The sequence below is a fragment of the Gadus morhua genome, chromosome 1 (genome assembly GCF_902167405.1).
Source record: "Gadus morhua chromosome 1, gadMor3.0, whole genome shotgun sequence".
NCBI classification, from domain to species: Eukaryota; Metazoa; Chordata; class Actinopteri; order Gadiformes; family Gadidae; genus Gadus; species Gadus morhua.
Genome location: NC_044048.1, coordinates 27,130,691 through 27,152,363, shown reverse-complemented (window position 1 = coordinate 27,152,363; position 21,673 = coordinate 27,130,691). Strand labels below are relative to the sequence as shown.

At 45.6% G+C, this 21,673-nt stretch overlaps 1 protein-coding gene across 6 annotated transcripts in view; it reads left to right on the top strand.

Moving 5' to 3' along the window:
* The window catches only part of plch2a (phospholipase C, eta 2a), a 134,294-nt gene that overhangs the window by 95,784 nt on the left and 16,837 nt on the right, over nucleotides 1-21,673 (top strand). For 5 of the 6 annotated variants that reach the window (XM_030360352.1, XM_030360360.1, XM_030360376.1 and 2 more), the window contains 10 exons: nucleotides 916-1,159; nucleotides 1,726-1,855; nucleotides 6,364-6,534; nucleotides 9,052-9,145; nucleotides 11,120-11,323; nucleotides 12,345-12,465; nucleotides 15,519-15,690; nucleotides 17,434-17,541; nucleotides 18,764-18,769; nucleotides 20,185-20,343. In XM_030360352.1, coding sequence (XP_030216212.1) covers nucleotides 916-1,159; nucleotides 1,726-1,855; nucleotides 6,364-6,534; nucleotides 9,052-9,145; nucleotides 11,120-11,323; nucleotides 12,345-12,465; nucleotides 15,519-15,690; nucleotides 17,434-17,541; nucleotides 18,764-18,769; nucleotides 20,185-20,343 — 1,409 coding nt within the window. The remainder of the gene's footprint in view (nucleotides 1-915; nucleotides 1,160-1,725; nucleotides 1,856-6,363; nucleotides 6,535-9,051; nucleotides 9,146-11,119; nucleotides 11,324-12,344; nucleotides 12,466-15,518; nucleotides 15,691-17,433; nucleotides 17,542-18,763; nucleotides 18,770-20,184; nucleotides 20,344-21,673) is intronic. The other variant, XM_030360344.1, reaches the window with a different exon arrangement.

Sequence of the window (21,673 nt, the reverse complement as noted above, 5' to 3'; positions counted from 1 at the left end):
GTAGTGCGTAATGGTACACTGGAGATCGGATATTTCAGCAAAGTGCATTATACCTTTTACAGCGGAAGTGCAATCACCAAGTTAATTGATCATTTGGCTGCTTCTGAACTGGTCATAGTCGGAGTAGACCTGTAGAAGTAGGGTTGGATTCCACATTGAGGGGAACTTACTGCAGGCCTTTCTAAATCTCAAAGATCGGAGGTTGGATGGATCTCAGAGACTGAGGCATATGATAACTTACACAGGCTATTAAAAACATGCTTTTGAAATGAATAAAACTAGTTTATCATTACAGTCACACTAACCTTTTCTGGACTTTAAGGTGATTCCTGCGTTATCTACAACATGTGGAATATTCTGGAAGTTGAGTTATCAAAAGATAAACAGTGGTTTCGAAAGCGCTACACATGCAGTAAAAAAAATAAGAGAATTATATAGCCCATAATAGCCTACTTTTTGTCGCCATAGTGACGGCAGTGTTTACTTGTGTTGCACATAGATTATTATAATGGGTATAATAATGATTTTTGAGACAATGGGTTCTATCGAAATGTGGAAGGGCTTGAATTTCAATGATTCACACATTAAAATTCATTGTAATATATTTGTGATGGAGTAAACATTGCCAAGTTAGGGTGTTGCTTCATTTGAATGTTCAGTTTCAAGGGATTTGTGTTACAAGCCTCATGCTGTTTAAAGCTCTCCACAAAGTAAAAAGATCATACCAAGACTTGTAAAATTACAAAATGTTATTGTCCATCACCAGGGACAGAAAATGTATCTTTGATAGGACTCTGACAAAAATACCAATCAATTAACAACACGCAACAATTTACGCATAAAAGTTAAAAACGGGCGGACTTTATTAACATTCACCTCTCCTCCACATCTTCCCCTGCCCGCCCTCTCCTCCAGTCTCCATCGACTCCATCCGGGAGGTGTGCGAGGGCAAGCAGTCGGAGATCTTCCAGCGCTACTCGGAGGGCAGCTTCGACCCCAACTGCTGCTTCAGCCTGTACTACGGGGAGCACATGGAGTCCCTGGACCTGGTGTCCGGCACCGGGGAGGAGGCCCGCACCTGGATCACCGGACTGAGGTACCTGATGGCGGGCATCAGCGACGAGGACAGCCTGTCCAAGAGACAGCGCACCCGCGACCAATATCCTTCACACGCATGGAGCTGGGGGACGTTTGGGTTGTTGTTGGATGGGGGTGGTTGTCGTGATAGGGGTGGTGGGTTGGAAGGATTGGGGTTGTTTGGGTGATGGAGGCGGAGTTGGGTGTTGAAGGCCAGGGTGGTGGTTTGAGTGATGGGTGGGTTGGGTGGTGTTGGTAGGATGCAAGCGGCCGGTCAAGTGGTGAAGGGTAGTTTGGTGTTTTGGTTGTAGGGTGGGGGCCTAGTTTGGGGGCTAGGGATGGATGGGATGTTGGGGGTGGTGTTGGGTGCTGGGGGCCGTTTTTCTTCCAACAGAGGGACATCCAATATAATGGTGTTGGATGTTAAACCGAGCCACACACTCGCAGCAGACTGTGTGGCTGCGTTTGGTTCATAGTTCATACCCTTGTCTTTTATTGGAAATAATCATGATCGACGTTGGGAAGTCAGGGTCTGGGGTTGAGGAAGTTGATTAAGTCCTACTCCAAACCTCCCCCGGGGGCTCAAAGGCAGTGGAGCAGAGCTAGCCCCTCGTTTAGTTTCCACCTTAACCTGATGGCGGCCGGCACGTGGCTGAAGACGACGTTCACGGAGGCGGATAAGAACGGCGACGGCACCCTGAGCATCAGTGAGGTCCTGCAGCTCCTCCACAAGCTCAACGTCAACCTGCCGCGCCAGAAGGTCAAGCAGATGTTCAAGGTAACCGCCGTCAAGGACTCGCCCCAAATGAGTTGAAGTTGCACTGGTAAGCATTGCGCACGCTCCCCAGGGTGTGCGTGTTAACACAGGGACATCATCAGAGGTTGACACCGGGGTAACTGAGGCAAGCAGGGGGGGCAGGATGACGTAGTGAGTATGGGGGTTTGACTAGAGCCCAAATGTCTGCAGATTACCTGTACGCCCCTAAAGGAAAATGCCCGAGGCCGTACCTGCCCCTAAATGACCTGAATTTATGCATTGGAATTTACCGCAGATTGCTTCCGATCAAAATGTCTGCCTAGCCCACACAACATTGCATTGCATGCTGTTGTATTCAATAAAACTTCACTTTTGTGTCATTTATTTTTTGTTGAAGGTAGAAATGCGGTTGTCTGCATACTTTTTGAAACTGATAAGTCTATCAATAATATAGAAAATGCTACTATTTACACATTTCTTCAGATGGTTGATTGGCGTCATGAGAAAAATGTGTGTCTTTATTTGTCACACTCTCCTCTGAGTGGAGAGGGCGGCAGAATCCCCTCAAGCACCGGGCATCCTAATTAATGAGGCTCTGCTTCTTTCCTCTTTCACATATTTAATGGTTTTCGTTAATGCCTCTTGTTTAAAATCAGAAAGGCAAACAGGTCTTTTCTATTCAGCCGCTGGAACTTGTTTACATAATTTAGACATGATTACAATTGAAGAGCAAGAGGCCTTCTTGGCTCTGACTGTAGAAAACTCTTAAGACAAAATGTTTCTGTTTGGCTCATGCACACCAAACATCAGAAGTTGCAACGCGGCACTGGGATGTGCCCACTCTCCCACTTTCGGGCTCTCTCTCCCGGTCTCTCTCTCTCCCTCCATCGCTCTCTGCCTCTCCTCTCTGTCTGAGGAAGAGCATCTGTTTTGGTAGCTGGAAGCGGATGTCAGCCTGGCCTCAGTATTAAAAACGCTGCTTGGAACGACGACATGACAGGTATGAGATGGAGAACAGAGCTGGCTGCAAGCGCAGATCAACGCTTGGCATTTCCTCGCCAAGTCTGCCACTTTGCATCTGTGGGTTGCCTGTGTCTGCATAGTGATAATACTGTTAATATAGCCATTGCGTGGTTTGACTTTAAGTGGGTGTTGGGCCGCCATCTGTCCATTTGGAATTTTTATCGATGACCATTTTATGCAGCATAGTGTTTATGCTACCCAAGGCATTGTCCTTAACAGCTTAAAAACATGTTTTTTTGACTTTTGACTGTTAGTGTTGTGCTCGGCTCCAAATGGACTATTCTGAGTGTCCTCGGGGGGGAATGCTGGTTTTGTTTTTGTATTCAAGGTGAATGTCAGCTCTTGTTGTGTTCACGGGGCCTGTCGCGCCCCGTTCCACTGCATCCTCTCATTCACCTGACAATTTTTTTCAGTGGCTGTGAGCAAGAGGCCTTCAACTTCCATCAACCTCCAAATATGCAAAAACAGAGCAGCTTTTCCTTTGACTTTCTGGACCTTTTGTTCCTTTTTTAGTCAGCGTATGACCTCAGTGGAACGCTATGCTATCGCCTTTGTGATAATTTTTTTGTCGATAATGTTGCTTGTTTGGACCAGCTTTTCTCTTGTATCCTGACTTTTGCCAACTGTCAGAAGTAATTGATCCAACAAATAGTTTGTGCACGGAAATACCTGATGTTTCTCTCAAGCTAATTATAACTTCAAAGGAAGAAATGTTCTTTGTTCGGTGGAAAGGTCACAGAAGTCTGCTTCACTCTGAAACCATCCACTTTGTGCGGAAAAGTACACAAACTGCATCCAAACTGATGGAAAATGGAACTAAAACATCCTGCCATTTGAACTTGGTACTCAACCCTATGTTTTCTCGTGTTCTGCGAATATTCCTCAGTGTCCCTCATACTTCTCTTCTGCATTCGGGTAATCATCCCCTGACTGATACCTATTGAGTAAACTCTATCCAACTGAACCGTGAATGGTGCCTTGATTGCAAATGTGCGATGAGGACATGTCAAAAAGCTCTTACTTTTGACAATGGTCATGGCTGAGACCCAGAATCTAGCCTTGCTGATATCGCTAATTCTACAGATGTTGCAGCGCTTCTCTTCCCGCTAAGTCCCCCTGCTACACGCTGGAGATATACCTGGGGGGTTGGGGATTAGCTTGTTAGCGAGTGGAGCTGCTAGCCCAGGAAGGAAGAGTCTCAGAACGAGTTCCATCTAGAGGAGTTAGTCAGCTGGTCAGCTCTAAGCCCGCTGGCCTAGTGAGGTTTGTCCCATATGGTGTGGTCGGTGGACAGATGGCCCCGGGCTGATTTGGTGTAAATACCAGGCACAATCCAACTGTGTTGAACATGGGAGCGGACCAGCGTGTTTACAAATCTGCTCTGTGGACCCATGGCTTGACCTGCCTCCAATCAGGAGCAGTCTGAAATGACTGTTGAACAATCAAATTGTGTGAAAAAAAATGTGTCTGTGTGATTTATGGGTTCAAGTATCTGCTGTTTGGCTAATGTAGATTAATCAGATTGGAGTTGCTGTAAGAAAAACACTGATTTGTGGTGTGTATTTTAGAAACTGCATCAGTCTGCACTACTTGCGGACTGATGCTATTTCGTATTCATGCCTTTTAGCAAACATGTTATCTACATTGGCTTTCACTGAACTCTCATGTCATCAATTGACCTGAAAGGTTGGGGGTTTCGCTTGGGCATCAGGCGCAATTGTCGATGTGATGCGTTCCACCCACGCATCACATCGTGGGTGGAAACCCAGAGCCTTTCGGCTTGAAGTTGAATAAACCTTATGATGGACCGACCTTCTTCTTGGAGTCGGAGAACAAATCCCTTCAGATGCGACACCCACCTCCCTAGATTTACTGCCTTAATAGTGGCGAGCGGGCTTTTGGTTTCAGAGATTATTGGTGCTGCTGAGGGTGTACACGGGGCATACAGCTCAACACACGGGTCCTTTTCTGCTCGGGTGGGCGCCTCCTCTGGAGGTATTACTATGGATTCAGCATGGCTCAGTGATCGCCGGGCGAGGGTAGGCTACCGGAGAGATCTACTCAATGATTTATCAAAGGCCGAGAGTCCCTCACGATGAGGAGAGCGATCGGAAAGAGAGCGGGTGCTACTGGTACGGCGGCTCTCGCTGATAAATTAATCCAGATTATCTGGGGGGGCTGAAGCGGTAAGGACATGCTAACTGCTTAAGTGCCCTCCTTCGTGCATAATGAATAGGAACGAATGAGGCTGGATTGATGTGTTCTGTCCAAACGAGGGGGAACGGGGCTGCCCGTCTCTGGCTGCTTTATGTAAATCTCCGGGGGCAGAGCTGCCAGAGTGTCTCCCCCACTTCCTGAATAACTTGTGTTGTGTTGCTTGTGTTGTAGACTCCAGCATCATGACTTTTTAAACAGCCGTGCACTCAAAGTGCCACACTGGAGTCGATGTGAGCCGCTACAACGAAACCTTAATACACGAGGCATGCTAATTTCAGGATGATATTGCAAACCAAATCAATGCACTAAAGCACTGTATAGCAGGTTACAATGAAAAGTTGCAGAGTTCCATTTAACATTAAATAAGGCCATTTGGTCTAAGGGATGCATCTGATGGAAGCCAACACCTCTGTTTCCGGTAGTCTTAGAGCCACAGTGCGAATGACACCATGTACGCCCGTGTGTGCACGCGTGTGTGTGTCCCTCTGTGACAATTGTGCCATGATTGTCTGTTATTGTAAGTTCAGTTCATACCTCACATTGCTGCCAACCTCCTACCAGTGCGTGGACGTCATCTCTCTACAGTAGCACCGTAGCCTCTGGTGCTGGCCAAGATATTCAGGCAATAGACTAACAGTCAGCGGCACGTCCAAAATCTGCGACTTGACGGCCGCCCATGCACCCATTCCAAGACGGGACCATAATGAACAGATTTTCATTACACTCAACCAAATGGTCACAGCTAGAGATGGGTGGTATTTACAAAAATTACAATCACAATGTTTCTGAACATCTGTGTGGTGTAACATCGGCCTAATGTTTATTGGCAGGTTGGCAATGTCTTAAGTCGCTCATTGCAATCATTGTCCATTCTACTGTGTTAAAGGAGTATTGTGTGATTGGAAATATATCCAATCCAATGTTACTTGAGGCCAAGCACCAGGACGCCATCACTAGGCGTCACCTTCCGCAAGCCTAACCTGCCGCAAGCCTAACCTGGCACAGAGCTTCCAGGTCGCCTGGCTAACATGTTGCAATGTTGCATGTGATGCTAGGATAATGCGTCATAATGTGTTCGTTATGCTAACTTGTCGCAAGACTAAGGTATCGCTAGGCTTTGGCCTTTCTAAGCTTGGGCGTCGGCAGGCTAAAGCATCGCTAAGCTAACGACATACTAGGCTAAAATGTCATTAGACTATCACTTTGCTGGGCTAGCACGTTACCAGGCTTAAGACTCCCCGAGCCAGAAGTCGCTAGGCTAACGTTTTATTTGACTTTCTTGCGTGCAGGAGGCAGACACAGACGACAACCAGGGCACGCTGGACTTTGAGGAGTTCTGCTCCTTCTACAAGATGATGTCGACCCGCAGGGACCTCTACCTGCTCATGCTCACCTACAGCAACCACAAGGACAACATGGACGCCGATGACATCGCCCGCTTCCTGGAGACAGAGCAGAAGGTGAGGTGGCGTTCATGTGCAGTATGAGGACGTCTGTAACCTTGGTTGCAGTTGCTTGTGATTATGTGTGGTGTACCCACAATAGCACGCTAGACGGAAAACCTCCCATATTCACTTCAGAATGACAAAGGGTCCCCTGCCACAACTATAAACGAATATAAGCCTGATTTATGACCTCTTCAATCCAGAGATCAAATATGATTAATATATGATTCATATTTAATGTGAAAATATAATCGCCGGCCAGCAAGTTGACAAACAGTCTCATAGAACACTTTTTAAACCATACACCATTTATTACATTTTTGGTCTGGAATACCGTGAGTAGACTACTCCAACCGTCCAGATTACTGTGAGCAGTCATGGTAGTCCGGACACAGTATCTTCCGACCTTTCTCACAAATGATTGCCTCAGAAAGACCTACCCACACAGACGGATCTCTCTGCGCATTGATTTCTTAGAAGTTATTTATCATGCCAAGTATCCGGAAAACTGAGTCTACATTACATTTCATAATATTTTCGGTATATTAGCTTTTATGGAAAATGTCCTATTATCTTAAATTAACCAAGTGGCTTCAACCAAGGAAAAGCAGACTAGAACCAGTTATAAGATGCCTCGACAGTGGTCCAAACTCTCTGCCGCTTGCCTGCGGGTAACCAATATACAGGGCTCCAAATCGTTGGTAGTACGCTTGTAACGGCTCTGTCACTTTGATTGGGATTTGTTGGAAACCCCTCTTCTCTGCTCTCTCGCTCTTGTTCTCACTGCAACAGTACATGTAAATGCCTTAGAAAGTGTCAGCTGTCAGCACTTTACTCCCTCCCGTTGTCTTGAGGCATTTCAACGTGGCGCTTGATGGAAGAGAAGATTTTTGTGGGAGAACAAAGACATCACAGGATCTTCCTGGCTAGGGCTCATGACCAGATCATCCAGTTGATTGGCTTATGGTTAATGAACCACATTACCTGGTTCCAACATGCCTGTCATTTCTTTTTTTTACTGGCTTGGGAATACTCCCCAAACCCCAAAATGCTTCTGTTCTGGTGTCCCAGCTGCTGGTTCCCCTAAAATGACAGCCTTCTGTGGTTCAGGCCCATCTTAAATCCCCCCAGCAAAACCCTCCATCACTTTCTGCCTATTAGGAGAGGCGCTAGCTGACAGCCACCGCAACACATTCCTCCACAAAAGGAGAACGATGCATCTCTCCCGTAATGTGCCACTGTTGTATTTCCTTTTTGTGAGATCAGTTTGCTGACCAGATGTTAATGGGTTTCCTTTTAGACTCTCTGGGAGGGATGCTATAGTGCTAATAATACGGTCCAACATGGAGATGAGCTTCGGGATACAGCATACTGACCCTTTAATGTTGCAGCTGCGGGGAAACCGAGGACCTATCGTATTTCTTCACCCCGTCGGATATCTCGCTACCTTACTTCCCATTTACCCCACTCCAGCTAATTCTAATGCACTGGTTTGCTCGTTTCAGTAGGCAGAGTATATTTTCCCTGAAACGATTCCTCTATGTTTATCCCTGGTGCCAAGAATGAGATGTTCTTGTTGTGATATCTGGGCGGCAATGGGGTTTTAGGGAAGTCATTTATTAAAAAAGACGCTTGACTTATCTCTGCCTGTGCCATTATCACCCATCCTCTTAGGATCTAAAGTGTGTGTGTGTGTGTGTGTGTGTGTGTGTGTGTGTGTGTGTGTGTGTGTGTGTGTGTGTGTGTGTGTGTGTGTGTGTGTGTGTGTGTGTGTGTGTGTGTGTGTGTGTGTGTGTGTGTGTTCAGGGGCCGGTGTGTGCGTGTGTTTGCACAACGGCTTAGATGTGGCTCATTAATGGAGTGTGGCAGTGGTTCCCTCAGTCTGCTGACAGGCGAGGAGTTAGCGCTTGTTAGCGCTGTGTGGCTCCAACATGTTTATTTGGTCCCCCCCCCCCCGTGCTGTCTAGAACGTGGCCCTTTATAGTAGGGGCCTAATACATGACCGAGGTTTAATTACATTAATTGCCTCAATGTGATTAACCACTGAACAAGGATGCAGGGATAATCGACTGTGAACTATAACAAGGAAGGACATGTTTGTTCTCCATCGTGGGTTTATTCAACAGTCTTATTGGAACAACTTGACTGACAAGTGAGGTTGAGGATAAACAAATCAATTTTGGAGCAATTCCAAATCAAACTGCGGCCAGACAGAGTTCCCCCCCCGAAGCTACTAATCAGTGACTGCAAAAAAAATAAAAATAAAAATAAAAATCCCACACACACAGGTGATTGACACTGATCAGCCAGTTTAAGATGGCAGCTGTCAGGCATCGAACCAGGATTAATTGGCGGGCTAGTGCATTTAAAACCACCCTGTTGGAAATCTTCCTAATTGGACGTTCACCACATGTCACCATGGCGATGGGAACTTTCTTGGGAGTCGGACCCTGGCCGAATGGTGCCTGATGGTTACTTCACCTAATATTTAATTTGATAAAACTTTGGATCTCACTTACTTTTGTGCATTAGATGACGAAGGTGACCAAGGACCACTGCCTGGAGATCATCAACAAGTTTGAGCCATGCTCACAGAACCAGAAGCAAGGCGTCATGGGTATCGATGGTGAGTTAATTCGATATTGGATATTGTGATCGGGATAGAAATTGGGATATGAAACCTACTGTGCCGTTTCTTCATGGGCGTTTCTCAGTAAATCAAATTCTCAAATTCGGGTAAAGCAGATATTGCAGAACATTCTCCACATGTGGTTTTGCCCACAATACCAAGGATGCACCGGTTGGGGTCTTGAGTTAACTTGCCGGTAGAGATGTGTCATCATTCATTTCAGCCTCAGGACATGCCATAACTGGCTCATGCTGCATATATTAACACCCGTTTGAACATCTGAATCACGTTATTAAATTCATCTGATAACATCTTAAGCATGAAGATGGCAAATTAGTTGTTGATTTTTTCATTTTGATACACATTATAAATGCATACAATTATTATAGTATTGCCTAAAATCTGTATTCAACAAATATAAATGCGCGAGGCAAAGGCACTGTTTGGAAAGAGGGGTTGGTTTCAGGGTTGTCCCGAGAACACAAGACCCGGCCGTCTCAAAAGCACAGAGAGGTGTCTGCGTCCTTGCCCACCTGAAAGGCTGATCTTATCAAACCGGTCTCCAAGGACGTTCTTACAAGACCGCAGGGCCGTCCTCGGCTGTTCTGTGTTCAGAATCGACCGAGGTCACCTCCTAACCCTGGGCCCTTATCCTGTCTAGGTCTCTCTGTTTATCTCGTGATGGACATGACAGCACGTTGATGTGCGATGTCTGCTGTAGCTGTACTATGGCTACTACAAAAACATTTCTAGAACCAAATGGTTAAAAGATGAACTTGCTAGCCTTGTGTTTCAGCTTCCTTACCCTCATCTGCAATCATTAAACTAGTTTGTGTAGCACTCCAACGTATTTGCCGTGATTGTTCCCAGCCTCAACTTTAAGTTGCTTTTGAGCAAAGCTAAATGACTGAATGTTCTGATGGGTGTGCATGACATCTTGGGTATTACAATAAACCCAGTGCAGTGAGTTTATAAAGAGCATAATGTAGACCCACTGTCTTCTGTTTCTGTATAATGGAGGTTAGTTGTTCCTCCCCGCCTCTGCCCTGCAAATTTAGTCTTTGATCCAGCAAGCTTTTTGTCCATCCAAATCATATCAGCGCAGATCACATTGCCCTGCTGGTATCTCCTCTCATTAGTGGTGTTTAGAGTATCTTATGTCTGAGGTTTTCCCCGAGCTACCTCTACCTGTGGCGCCGGCTGACATTTCTCCTGGTCTCGTACGCTTTAATATACCCTGACGGCCACATTACTCACCACATTACCGCGCAGGTTGGGATTCAACGGGGCCGCAGAAATATTGTCTGTCTCAGGCACTGCTAATTAATCATTTATCAGTGCCTAACTGCTAACCTGAACCATTAGCCCCACCATATCTATCCTAATAATGTAACGCAGCTATTTCTAACTGTGTAACCATCTCTTACTCAACGCCTAGTCTCAAAAATTAAATCAGTCTGATCTGGGTTTCAATTTCTTTCCTCCAAGTATTTGTTTTGGACAATCTTTTCGCTGGAGGCCGGGATCTGAGGGCGTGTAATTGGCCATTAACAGCAAAAACAGACTCGGCAAGCAATAGTAAACAGTAAAAAGGAAAATCTGTGAGGGCTTCAAATCAACATGTTGTGGTGTAGACTGGCCGCTGTAGAAATACACTTATTAAAATCCCCCGCTGAAAGCTTCTATCTACTCGCACAAATCGGTTTCTCTTCGGCTTCTCTCTGGAATGAAACGGGAAGCAAGGCGTAACCTGCTCCTTCTTTTTGGATTTCCTGCCAAGGCTCTGTGCCGTCTCCACACAGACTGCCATAACATAGCAGGCCTACTGGATCCCAGATATCCAAACCCTTACCTACACTAAGACACCCTAAACCTAACAATATCAGCAAACGGATAAAGACAATAAAAACATCCACAGTGGGCGGGCCTCTGCATCCTTCCAGCCAACCACAGTCCTTCTCTCCTCCCCAGGCTTCACCAACTACATGCGCAGCCCTGCGGGGGACATCTTCCGTCCCGAGCACTACGAGGTGAACCAGGACATGGACCGCCCCCTCTGCCACTACTTCATCGCCTCCTCCCACAACACCTACCTGATGGGGGACCAGCTCATGTCCCAGTCCAGGGTTGACATGTACACCTGGGTGCTGCAGGCTGGCTGCCGCTGCGTGGAAGGTGAGCGTCGCTCCACACGCCGCATAGGGGCAAGACCGCAATCAGGGTGCTCACGTCATCCTCCCAAAGACTGCTTCAATGGGGAATGTAGATGAGGAGACGATGCTCTTTATTAATCCCAGACGGGAAATTCTGAACTAACCAGACAGATCTGAGGATTTGAATTGATCTTAAATGCAACTCGCAGCAACGATTAATCTCAGTAACAAATTATTAAACGTCTTCATAGCCACTCCACATTCTATGTCTATAAAAATATTATATGAATATTGCAGATTTCCCCGATATCATAGGAAGAAGTTAACAGGCGTGTGACCTCTTACCCTGCGTTCACACCAAAAGATGCAAAAAGTTGACGCGCGTCGTGATCCCATTCAAAGTGAATGTAGAGACGCGTTGCTGCTTTGCTGCCGCAGCATTTGCTGCCGAGAAAACGGGCAGCAAAACTTGATTTGCGGCGCGTCAAAATCTGATTTGCGGCGCGGCATGCCCGTGCCCGCTGCCGGGCACGGGCGAAGGGCGCGTTCACGTATTTTGCGGCGCGTCAAATGCTGCTCGAGTTGAAATATTTCAACTTTTGACGCGCCGCAAAACTTTGACGCGCCGCAAAACTTGATTTGACGCGCCGCAAAACTCAGGCGTCAACGCGTTCGGGCAGCAAATGCATCTTTTGGTGTGAACGCAGGGTTACACAGAGTGCTGGGTTTTTATTCAAAACATGCACACAAATGCAGAAAAATGAAATAGTAATTAACAAAGAAAATGCTGACCTTTGGGGCTACGGCAATAAGTGAAACTAAAAATAGAGGGGGAGAGAAAAAATAGACAGGGACTTGTCATAAAATATATATATATACGAACACACCACAAAGAACTGCACGAAGCTAATGACGAACGGCAATGAAATGTGTCTTTGTTTGATAGAGGAGATAAAAATGTGTGTAATGTGTTAAAATCTAAAGCTTGCTCTTTCATCCACTCACTCAATCATTTACTCACTCACTCACTCACTCACTCTCAGTGGACTGCTGGGACGGTCAGGACGGCGAGCCCATCGTGCACCACGGCTACACGCTCACCTCAAAGATCCTCTTCAAGGACGTCATCGAGACCATCAACAAGAACGCCTTCGTCAAGAACGAGTGAGTTTCCTGCACGCCGTGCGGCCACCTAGCGGTACCCATCAACCCCCCCTTAGCATTGGCACTGCTTTGAAGTGTGTGTGTGTGTGTGTGTGTGTGTGTGTGTGTGTGTGTGTGTGTGTGTGTGTGTGTGTGTGTGTGTGTGTGTGTGTGTGTGTGTGTGTGTGTGTGTGTGTGTGTGTGTGTGTGTGTGTGTGTTCGTTCTATAGCATGTTGGGCTAAATCCTCTCTAAAGCTTATCCTGGTCATGGGTGCTGTCACAACCCATTTGGCATTTAGCGTACTACGGCTCCCTGGTGATTGTGAGAGTGCGTGCGTGCGTACCTTTCTGTGTGTGCACGAGTGGGTGTCCTTTCGCTAGCATATGGAAATGCAGGCGCCAAAGCCTCTTTACGGGCATATATGCTGTCACCGCAGGTTAGCACTCACCTCTGAAGAGGTTCATTTGTTTGAAATCTAGTGGGAAGCTAGAAGCGCCGGAATAATGACCCGTGGAATTCAATCGCAGGGCTCCATGGGTTCTACCTAACTATATATGATGCATATTGTGCCGCTCCGCGTCTGGCTGAGCAAGGGATCCTGCCGGTGTGTTCCCAGGCGCAGCGAGCTGTATTTTTACAGGACGGATTATGGTGTACACGGGGACCTATGGGACCATCATAATATGCCAGTGAGCCTCCCATAAGAGATCGCTCGGTTAAATGGCTCTGGACGATGTATAATCCGGCGGAGGTTCATTACATTGAAATAGATGTGGAGATCTATTGGAGCTAATGGATAGATAAGCCTACCCAGTGGACTGCCGGCCTGATGGGTCTGATACATCCGTCCATACATCTGGACAGACACTTCCAAGTGTGATGTCTCTGCAGGGTTGGTTGCGGCAGGGTCGCATGTATCGGCTAATGAACATCCCAGCCGTTTGTTAAAACAGATTCCCTTTTCAGGTTATAATAACAAACAGACAAAAAACTCTAGTGTTACACTAATAAGGGCTTTCCAATTTAAGAGTGCTGCAACATGATAACATCGAGTCCTCCAGCCCTCAACAAATAGCTGCTGTCATGCTCACAGGATCCGTTCTCCATGGAGCGTGCAGTCACGGTTCATTTCGGTTCCAATGCCTAAAAAGCTCAGTTTGATTTGACGAGAGCTGGTTCTCAGCTCATGGGAACTGTAGTTCTCTAAAGGGGTAGGTCTTAATATGTTACAGTGGGCCCCGTCCTCCACCCTCATCCTTCAAGCAATAAATTAATGGGAGATAAATGTGCTAATATGTGTGCATCATTAGCCTGTGTGATTCAGATCAATATAATGACAAAAGCAAATTAACTCGCCTTCTAGGCCAATGCCTGAAAAAATTAAATTCTTCCCACGTCGTGGTTATGAACATGCAGACTTTATTCTGTGGGTAATACATTTTTTATTTGTCTGAATGATATCCACAGTCACACAATACATGGGCGAGGACCACACACACGTAAGCACGCACACACACACACACACACACACACACACAGACTCTCAGACACACACACACATCCCTACACACACACAAACCTTGCATGAGATGATCCTGATATGATGCCGCCCCAGACCTGCGGCACCGTCGGAGGGTGTTAATCCTATCGACAAGCTCACAATCTGGGAGCTGCTGTGAAAAAATGGGCTATTTATAGATCTCTGTCTCACGAGTAGAGTAAAAAAGGGGGTGTTTGTGTGTGTGTGTGCGTGTGTGCGTGTGCGCGTGTGTACACACGTTTTGGGAAAACCGCATTATCATTTTTTTCACTCGCTGCATTCTTTGATCTGCTGTTGAGGAGTGGAGCAGGTGAAAGACTGGGTCGGACATCAAAGCGGGCTGGGGTTTAGGGAGGATATTCCTCAAGCAAGGTGGTGGTGAGGACGGGTGAGGAGGGGTGAGGCTTAGCTCTCCTCCATGGAGAATGGGAGGAGAGGGAAGGCCCGTCATGGCCCGATGGGTTTGTGAATGGGACTTCATTTTTCTCTTGAATGTGCCTCTGTGTAAATAGCCTCTGTGTTATTAACTGCATTCAATGTGAATGGAATTCAAAGGCAGGAATGCAATGCCAAAAAACTGCCTGAGTGGTGCAAGGTTATTTTCAAGATGCTTCGTTCAAATAGTTATATAACGAGTGCGTACCATCAAATCTAGGTTTAATAGGACGTAGAAAAGGATTTGATGCTGATCGGGCTAGCCCACTACTTGAGTATTTTAGAAGCCATTAAGACAGTAAAACAAAGCGCTGTCCTATCCGTCAGATAACCTGGGTTATTTTTGATTTGTTGCATGGATATTATTTCAAGCTTGTCCCATTTTAAACCACGCTTTGTCTTTGAGCTCGGAAAGGTCAAAATGTGTCCGCCTCCCAGGGTAGCTCCATGTATTTGTTAACTGAAGGGCGAAAAATGTGCTGTTTAGTCAAGATGTTCCACACTGTGGATTCGTTCTGCTTCAAACTGAAAAAAAAGACGATCAATCCGACAACACAAATCCAATTATTTGAATGTGGTGTCTCCTTGATAGAGTGGCAATCGCACGTCGACACTTCCAACACTTCAACAGGTCAAAGGTTAAAAGGAGGATGTCAACAGTGCTAACAAGTGTGGGGTAGTCTGGGGACCAGGGTCAAATTGGGGTCTTTTGAACCGGTCAGACTTAACAGAGTGAGGTCTTTGACTGCACTTAAACCGGATTAAGACTGCATAGTGAATGGAATATTAATTGCGACTTTGGCCTCAAATGAATTCTTCAGATTTTGTGTGCCCAGCCATTAGATTAAAATCAAATTAAATATTTTTACAAGTCAGCAATATACACTCACAGGCATCGCTTTTAAGAGGGCTAGATGTTGTGGGTCTTGTGTGGTCTGAGGTGTCACTGATGTATATATGCTAGATCTTTGAAATGGAGCAATGTACCGTGGTGGCCAGGTTGGCAAATTGAATCAATACTCTGTTAACCTAGCCCAGATCCAGCTACTGTTTGCTCCCAGATCTCAACAAATACCCCCCCCCCCCTCCCCCTCCAGCTACCCTGTTATCCTGTCAATCGAGAACCACTGCAGCGTCCCGCAGCAGAAGAAGATGGCGGAGTACCTGAGCGACATCCTGGGAGACAAGCTGGACCTGTCCAGCGTCAAGGCCCACGACGGCGGACACCTGCCCTCGCCTGAGTCACTGCGGGGCAAGATCCTGGTCAAGGTAAGGGCCCAGCTGTCGCTGTGTGTAGACTGCCTGAGCGGTACTGGTAAACTACAGGGACAATGTAGATGAAGTAAAGTAACCTGGTGCAACCCAAAAAGCTACGAGTTTTACCAGCCTTGAACAGAAATATGTAATTATCTTCAAAGGAAGAATCCGATTTACTAATCTTGTTTACTTCAAATAAGAAAATGGCATTGAAATATATTGATGGCAAATCTCTTTTGCTTTCTAAGCAGCTTTTGTTTTGGTTGAAACAATCTGGCCATTTGGCTGAAGCCCATTAGCCTAAAGCAAACAGACAGTCGTACGCTGTATACACAAGGAATATCCTCTCCATCTGCTTAGAAAGTACAAGATAGATAATAGTTCTTGTAGTTTAAAGAATTTCCTTAAAGGTCATTTGAAACCCTGCTCTGGTGTGGAATGGGACCAAACTATATCAATCCTAGTGTGCAGTCAGCTACATGGTGTTTAACCTACAACATGAATGGGAGCTGTGTTATGAAACAAACGACTGGTGCATTCTAACAAGTAGTTTGCCGTGGACTGAATGTCTGTTCCATGGAGGGTGGGGCAGAGGTTTGGCTGTGGGGTTAATGAGAATCTATGGCCAACGGAGGATTGCTGTAAAGTAAAGGCCAGGCTGCCCTGTGCGGGGACCGGGCTAGAATCCTCCATCCTGGAGACATGAGGGCGTGTGGTGGGGGCAGTTCAGCACAACGGCACCATGTGCAATCTGGTTCTCAAGATAACCCCCATTACATTGGATTTTTTAATGGATGGTTATTGAAATTAGGTTCATATTGAAATAGCAGGGCGCAGACTTTGTGTGAACTGCAACTGTTGACCCCCACAAGAGAATCCCAAGTGCTTCTGGTGCGTCCTCCTAAAAGTGTATTTAATAGCCCTCCACTTCAGTACTATTTTACTCTTTAGTCAGTTGGTACACCACTTTTATCCACAGTGACTCCCACTGAATTCAGATACACATCTCGAAGCAGCATGTCAGGGTTTGGGCAGGATGCCTACTGTGGTCTGTGGCTGGGGATAGTGGGGATCAAACAAACAACCTTTAGCTGCAGGGTTTCAACAGCCTAGCCACAACACTATCCTGCCTCTAGTAGTAGGACTATGATGAGTAGTGAGCTGGTAGCACACTTAACCCCTGTCCTTCAGCACATGAGTCTGCATCTCTTCTTGAGGAGTCCAGGCGTGTTTCCATACTACTGGGAATGCAGTCACCTTGACGGCCATCTTGTTGACATGGTGATGGAGGACGATTGCTTTCCCATTGGATCAAAACAAACCTTGAAGAGAGCAACAGGCGGAGCTTATAATTGCTATAAACGAGTAATGGAGTGCAGAGCTTCATCCTGGGGGATGTCACTCAGAGCAGAGCCAACTGACATCTCCCAGGTGTCACTACAAAATAAAAGCGGCTGACAGGTGCCGAAACATATCACGGAGCCTGATCAAAACTTAAAGGAAATGAGTTTATTTTCTTCCTAATTAGCTTTTGGACGGCAATCAATTGGTAATTTTTTTTTTTCTTCATAATAATAATAATATGTTTGAAGACTTTAACCCATCCAACTACCACACCACACATTTGTGGAAAAAAGGCGGGAAAGTCCAAATGTGTTGTCATCTAAACACCATGCTGAGTGCAACGTCATGGACACGGGCCCTTCCCTCTGTGTGATGTTAATGTGAACACTGTGTTACCATCTGCCCCCCCAGGGGAAGAAACTGCCCCCCAACATCGACGAGGACGCTGAGGAGGGCGATGTTTCAGACGAGGACAGCGCAGATGAGATGGAGGATGACTGCAAACTAATGAACGGAGACGTATGTTCACCCTGCACGCCTCCCCTCACCCTACCCCGCTCCTCCTCTTCTTCCTCCTCCTCTTCCTCGCCCCAAATGGTCTGTTTATGGGTTCACAGATCTGTGTGTGTGTGTGTGTGTGTGTGTGTGTGTGTGTGTGTGTGTGTGTGTGTGTGTGTGTGTGTGTGTGTGTGTGTGTGTGTGTGTGTGTGTGTGTGTGTGTGTGTGTGTGTGTGTGTGTGGAAACACACACGCATCCTCGTGCTGATGTGAAACGGAGACTGGAAAACGCAAGCGTTGCCCTTCAGTCTAGTTCCAACCCTACATAAATAACTCCTACATGACGCCTTCAATTCTATTGGTCAGTTTTTCCTTGTTCCATTTAACCAAGTTGCGTAGGACCATGTAAATAGCGTTCTTCCCAACTCTACATTTTTTATCTATCTATATCTAGAGCTACATCTATATCTTTTATCTAAATATACAGTTTATCTATATCTTTATATATATATAACAAAATATCATAAAAGTGATTAAATAGTTTGGAAATGTGATTAGAAATGATTTTCCAATCTTCCAAATGGGACAGAAACATGTACCTAATAAATATAACAGTGGGACACGTATTTCCCCTACTGGGGAATTCAGTCATTTGGTATATTGTTCCCCAAATCATCCACTACATGCACCTCTGCCTGTCTGTGCAGACAGCCCCAGGCACAGGTTGGATACCTTCAGCAGAAGAGGACAGACAATGAAATAATCAATAATGAAAGAATTTCCAATTTGTTTGTTAATGAGTTATGGCGCCTGGGGTGTGGCAGCCTTCTGGAAGGTTCTGAGGGGGTGACCTCCCTGGGAATTACAACACAATGTGGGCCACCCTTCGTGATTCATATATGAGGGAACCATTCAGCAGAGCTCTTCACCGTGTCTTGCTGTAGATGAGGGCCGTGTTTTCTTTGTGCCGTTAGATATTTTTTTGCCGTGGGGGATGTATGCTGTACATACAGTACCTTAACCCTTGCTCTGTTTAAATTGTATTCTCTCGCTGATTGTTTCTTTCTGTGTTTGTGTGAGTGTGTTTTTGTGAACGCAATCTTTGTTTGTGTGTTTGTTTATTTGTGTGTGATGGCGTGCATGCGTGTCTTTTCGGAAATCTCTTGTTTGCTGTCTCATGGCCTTTGTTTCCCTCTCTTCTCTCTCACTCTGCCCATTTCAATGTTGCTCTCTTCTTTCAAAGTGGAAGGTACTGTAGCATCCCCATTTACTTCAGAAACCCCCCGCTCCCCTCACCACAACATATACTCATTTCATACCGCCTGTTTTAAAGTATTTGGTAAAAAAATGGGGTTCTCTAAACATTACCAAATAGTTTAAAAATCTCTCTAACGTAAAATGCATGGAGTCTGAAACCTCTACAAATGTTTAAAGTATGCTGCAGTATCTTGCCCATAGGTTTGGTTACACTTACAGTGGTCCTTGTTTAAAGGGGACATATTATGCAACCAGGTGTGAGTGTGATTAGCCTTACAAGCCGTTTTGAAAATCTGCCCCATATGACATCACTAGTGGGCGTGTCCACCTAGATCTGTGTCATATGGGGCAGATTTTCGACACTCACACGGGGCAGATTTTTCGACACTCACACCTGGTGGTATAATGTGTCCGCTTTAAGTGTCATGAGCATGCACTTACTGAACACATCATTAATTAACACAATGGATTGTGGTAGCACTCTGCCACCTAGGGGACGAGGTGAGCAGGTGTTTGCTGGTCCTCCCATGTAGCCCATTCATGAACACTACATCAGACTTTAACTCCAGAGGGTTCAGTGATAGCATGATGCTGGTGCAAAAGCTACGATAGCGGTTACGGGCCGCTTGGCTCCTCCTGATGACATCACGAAGCAAACTATGTCATCATGGTGTCGTCACGTTCATCATCGTCATCCCCGTCAAGCACACCACTATTGGCAAAAAAATATGTCTGCTTTTTAGGACCTCATATCCCTCAGTCTCGACTCCTACTAATGCAAATATAGTCTTTCTGCGCATCATAAGTAGGTATTCAAGTTCAATAAATAGTTGAACAATCCCAACACATCTTATTAAGGATTAGGGCTGGTTAAAAAAAATCGATGTAATCGATTTTGGATCGATTTCATTAAGATTTTGCAATATCGATTCATAGGGCATGAGATCGATTTTTTATTTTTGTTACCATTATTATTTTTGCACCTCAATTAACAATGCCTAAATGCAATTTGCAGTGATGGAATGTGGTAGTTCAAGTACACTTTCACTTGCAATTCCTTTCTTATTTCAAAATTGCACTTTTGAGACTTAAAACCTGTTGTTTAAGGTGAAGAGAAAAAAGAAAGTAGGCTACATTTGTATTTTGTAACATAGTTGAGCCATTTTCATTATTTAAGAGCAGATCGAATCGTGATTAATCGATTCAGAACCTTATGAATTGAAATCGAATCGATTTAGGAAATTGGCCACGATACCCAGCCCTATTAAAGATTGTATTGGCTCGGTTCTGTTTGCCGAGAGAAAGGCTGAGGTGGCTGAGGTTCCGCTACACATCTTCCTTAACTTTCATAGCTTCCCTTTCACACTGTTCTCTCCCTCTCTCCCCCCGCCTCTCTTCCCCCTGCAGACGTCAGCCAATAGGAAGCAGGTCGAGAGCCTGGCCAAGAAGAAGCTGGACAGCCTGATGAAGGAGTCTCAGATCCGGGACAGGGAGGACCCTGACAGCTTCACCATCGCCGGCCTGCCCCCGACCGGGAAGCCCACGACGGACCAAGGAAGCCCCAAGGTGGGTCATGTGATCTGTGCTTGTACCGCCCACACCTGCTTCAGGGACCGGCTCATTTGTTTGTGTTTTTTCCCACAATAATTAAAAAGAAAGCCTTCTCTTACTTCATACAGACCCTCTCCCTGATTCCCCCCACCCTAAAAAAACAAGAATAAATAAAGGTTGGATACAAAATAAAAACAGAATTGTAATATGAGCAACATAAGGCAACAACATTCAAACATCTACATCTAGAAGATGGTAAAACTCAAGCTAATATGCAGACTACAATGACCACCACATCATTCAATTGAGGATGAACCATACCTCTTTTAAAAAGGTGTCCCCCTTTTGGTTTCATGTTATGGTTGTAAAGTCTGCTGCCTTGGCTTGCAACTTCTTTGAAAATCCTTTCGTCCCTGATTTCTCTATCATTCGCTCTTCTCTGTCTGTCTGTCTGTCTGTCTGTCTGTCTGTCTGTCTGTCTGTCTGTCTGTCTGTCTGTCTGTCTGTCTGTCTGTCTGTCTGTCTGTCTGTCTCTCCTCTCTCCTCTCTCCTCTCTCCTCTCTCCTCTCTCCTCTCTCCTCTCTCCTCTCTCCTCTCTGTTCTTCTTTCTCTTTTCTTTCTCCTGCTCTTCTCCGGTGGCTTTTCTTTATCTGTCTCTCTCTCTCTCAGTCGTTCTCTCGCTCTCTCTCTCTCGCTAAAACACTCTAGCTCCGTAATCAAGTTGGGGAGCCTGGGGCGCTTGTGTGCGTGTGCATTAAGTGGGCACTTCAGTGTGTCAGTGAGCCCGCTGCACTCACCTAACGAGTTTTGCTTCCGCTCTGCAAAGCTTGCTCATAAGCACACAATCCCAATCAACGTTTTAATCAGATATAGTACCTTTTAACATCCAATTTACTTTTCAGCAAAACAACAATATTTTGATTATTTGGAGGAAAAAAACAAACTGCATGGAGAAACATATTTTATTCTTCTTCTTTACATTTATATGCAACAAATGCAAAATATTTATTTCTCAAAATTAAATCATTGCCAGCCAGCATTGCTTTCCACTTTCTCAATGTGATGTTATAAGGATTGGAACATTAGCCAGAAATGTGTTAACCTTTTATGTACCCAGAATAGGCCTTTTGGTTAGCAGAATCTTACTCTCTTTCTTGCCAAGCGCTCTTAACACACAGGCTACCCATGCACCATAGCATACTTGTTGTACCGGGAGTAAATCCTCTTGAACATGTGCATAACAACTCCACACAGAAGGGTATCAAACCAAGTACCCGTTGAGGCTTTGAGGCATCAGTGATCAGATTTATTATTGAACCCCAGATTTACAAATGCAGCTACAGCG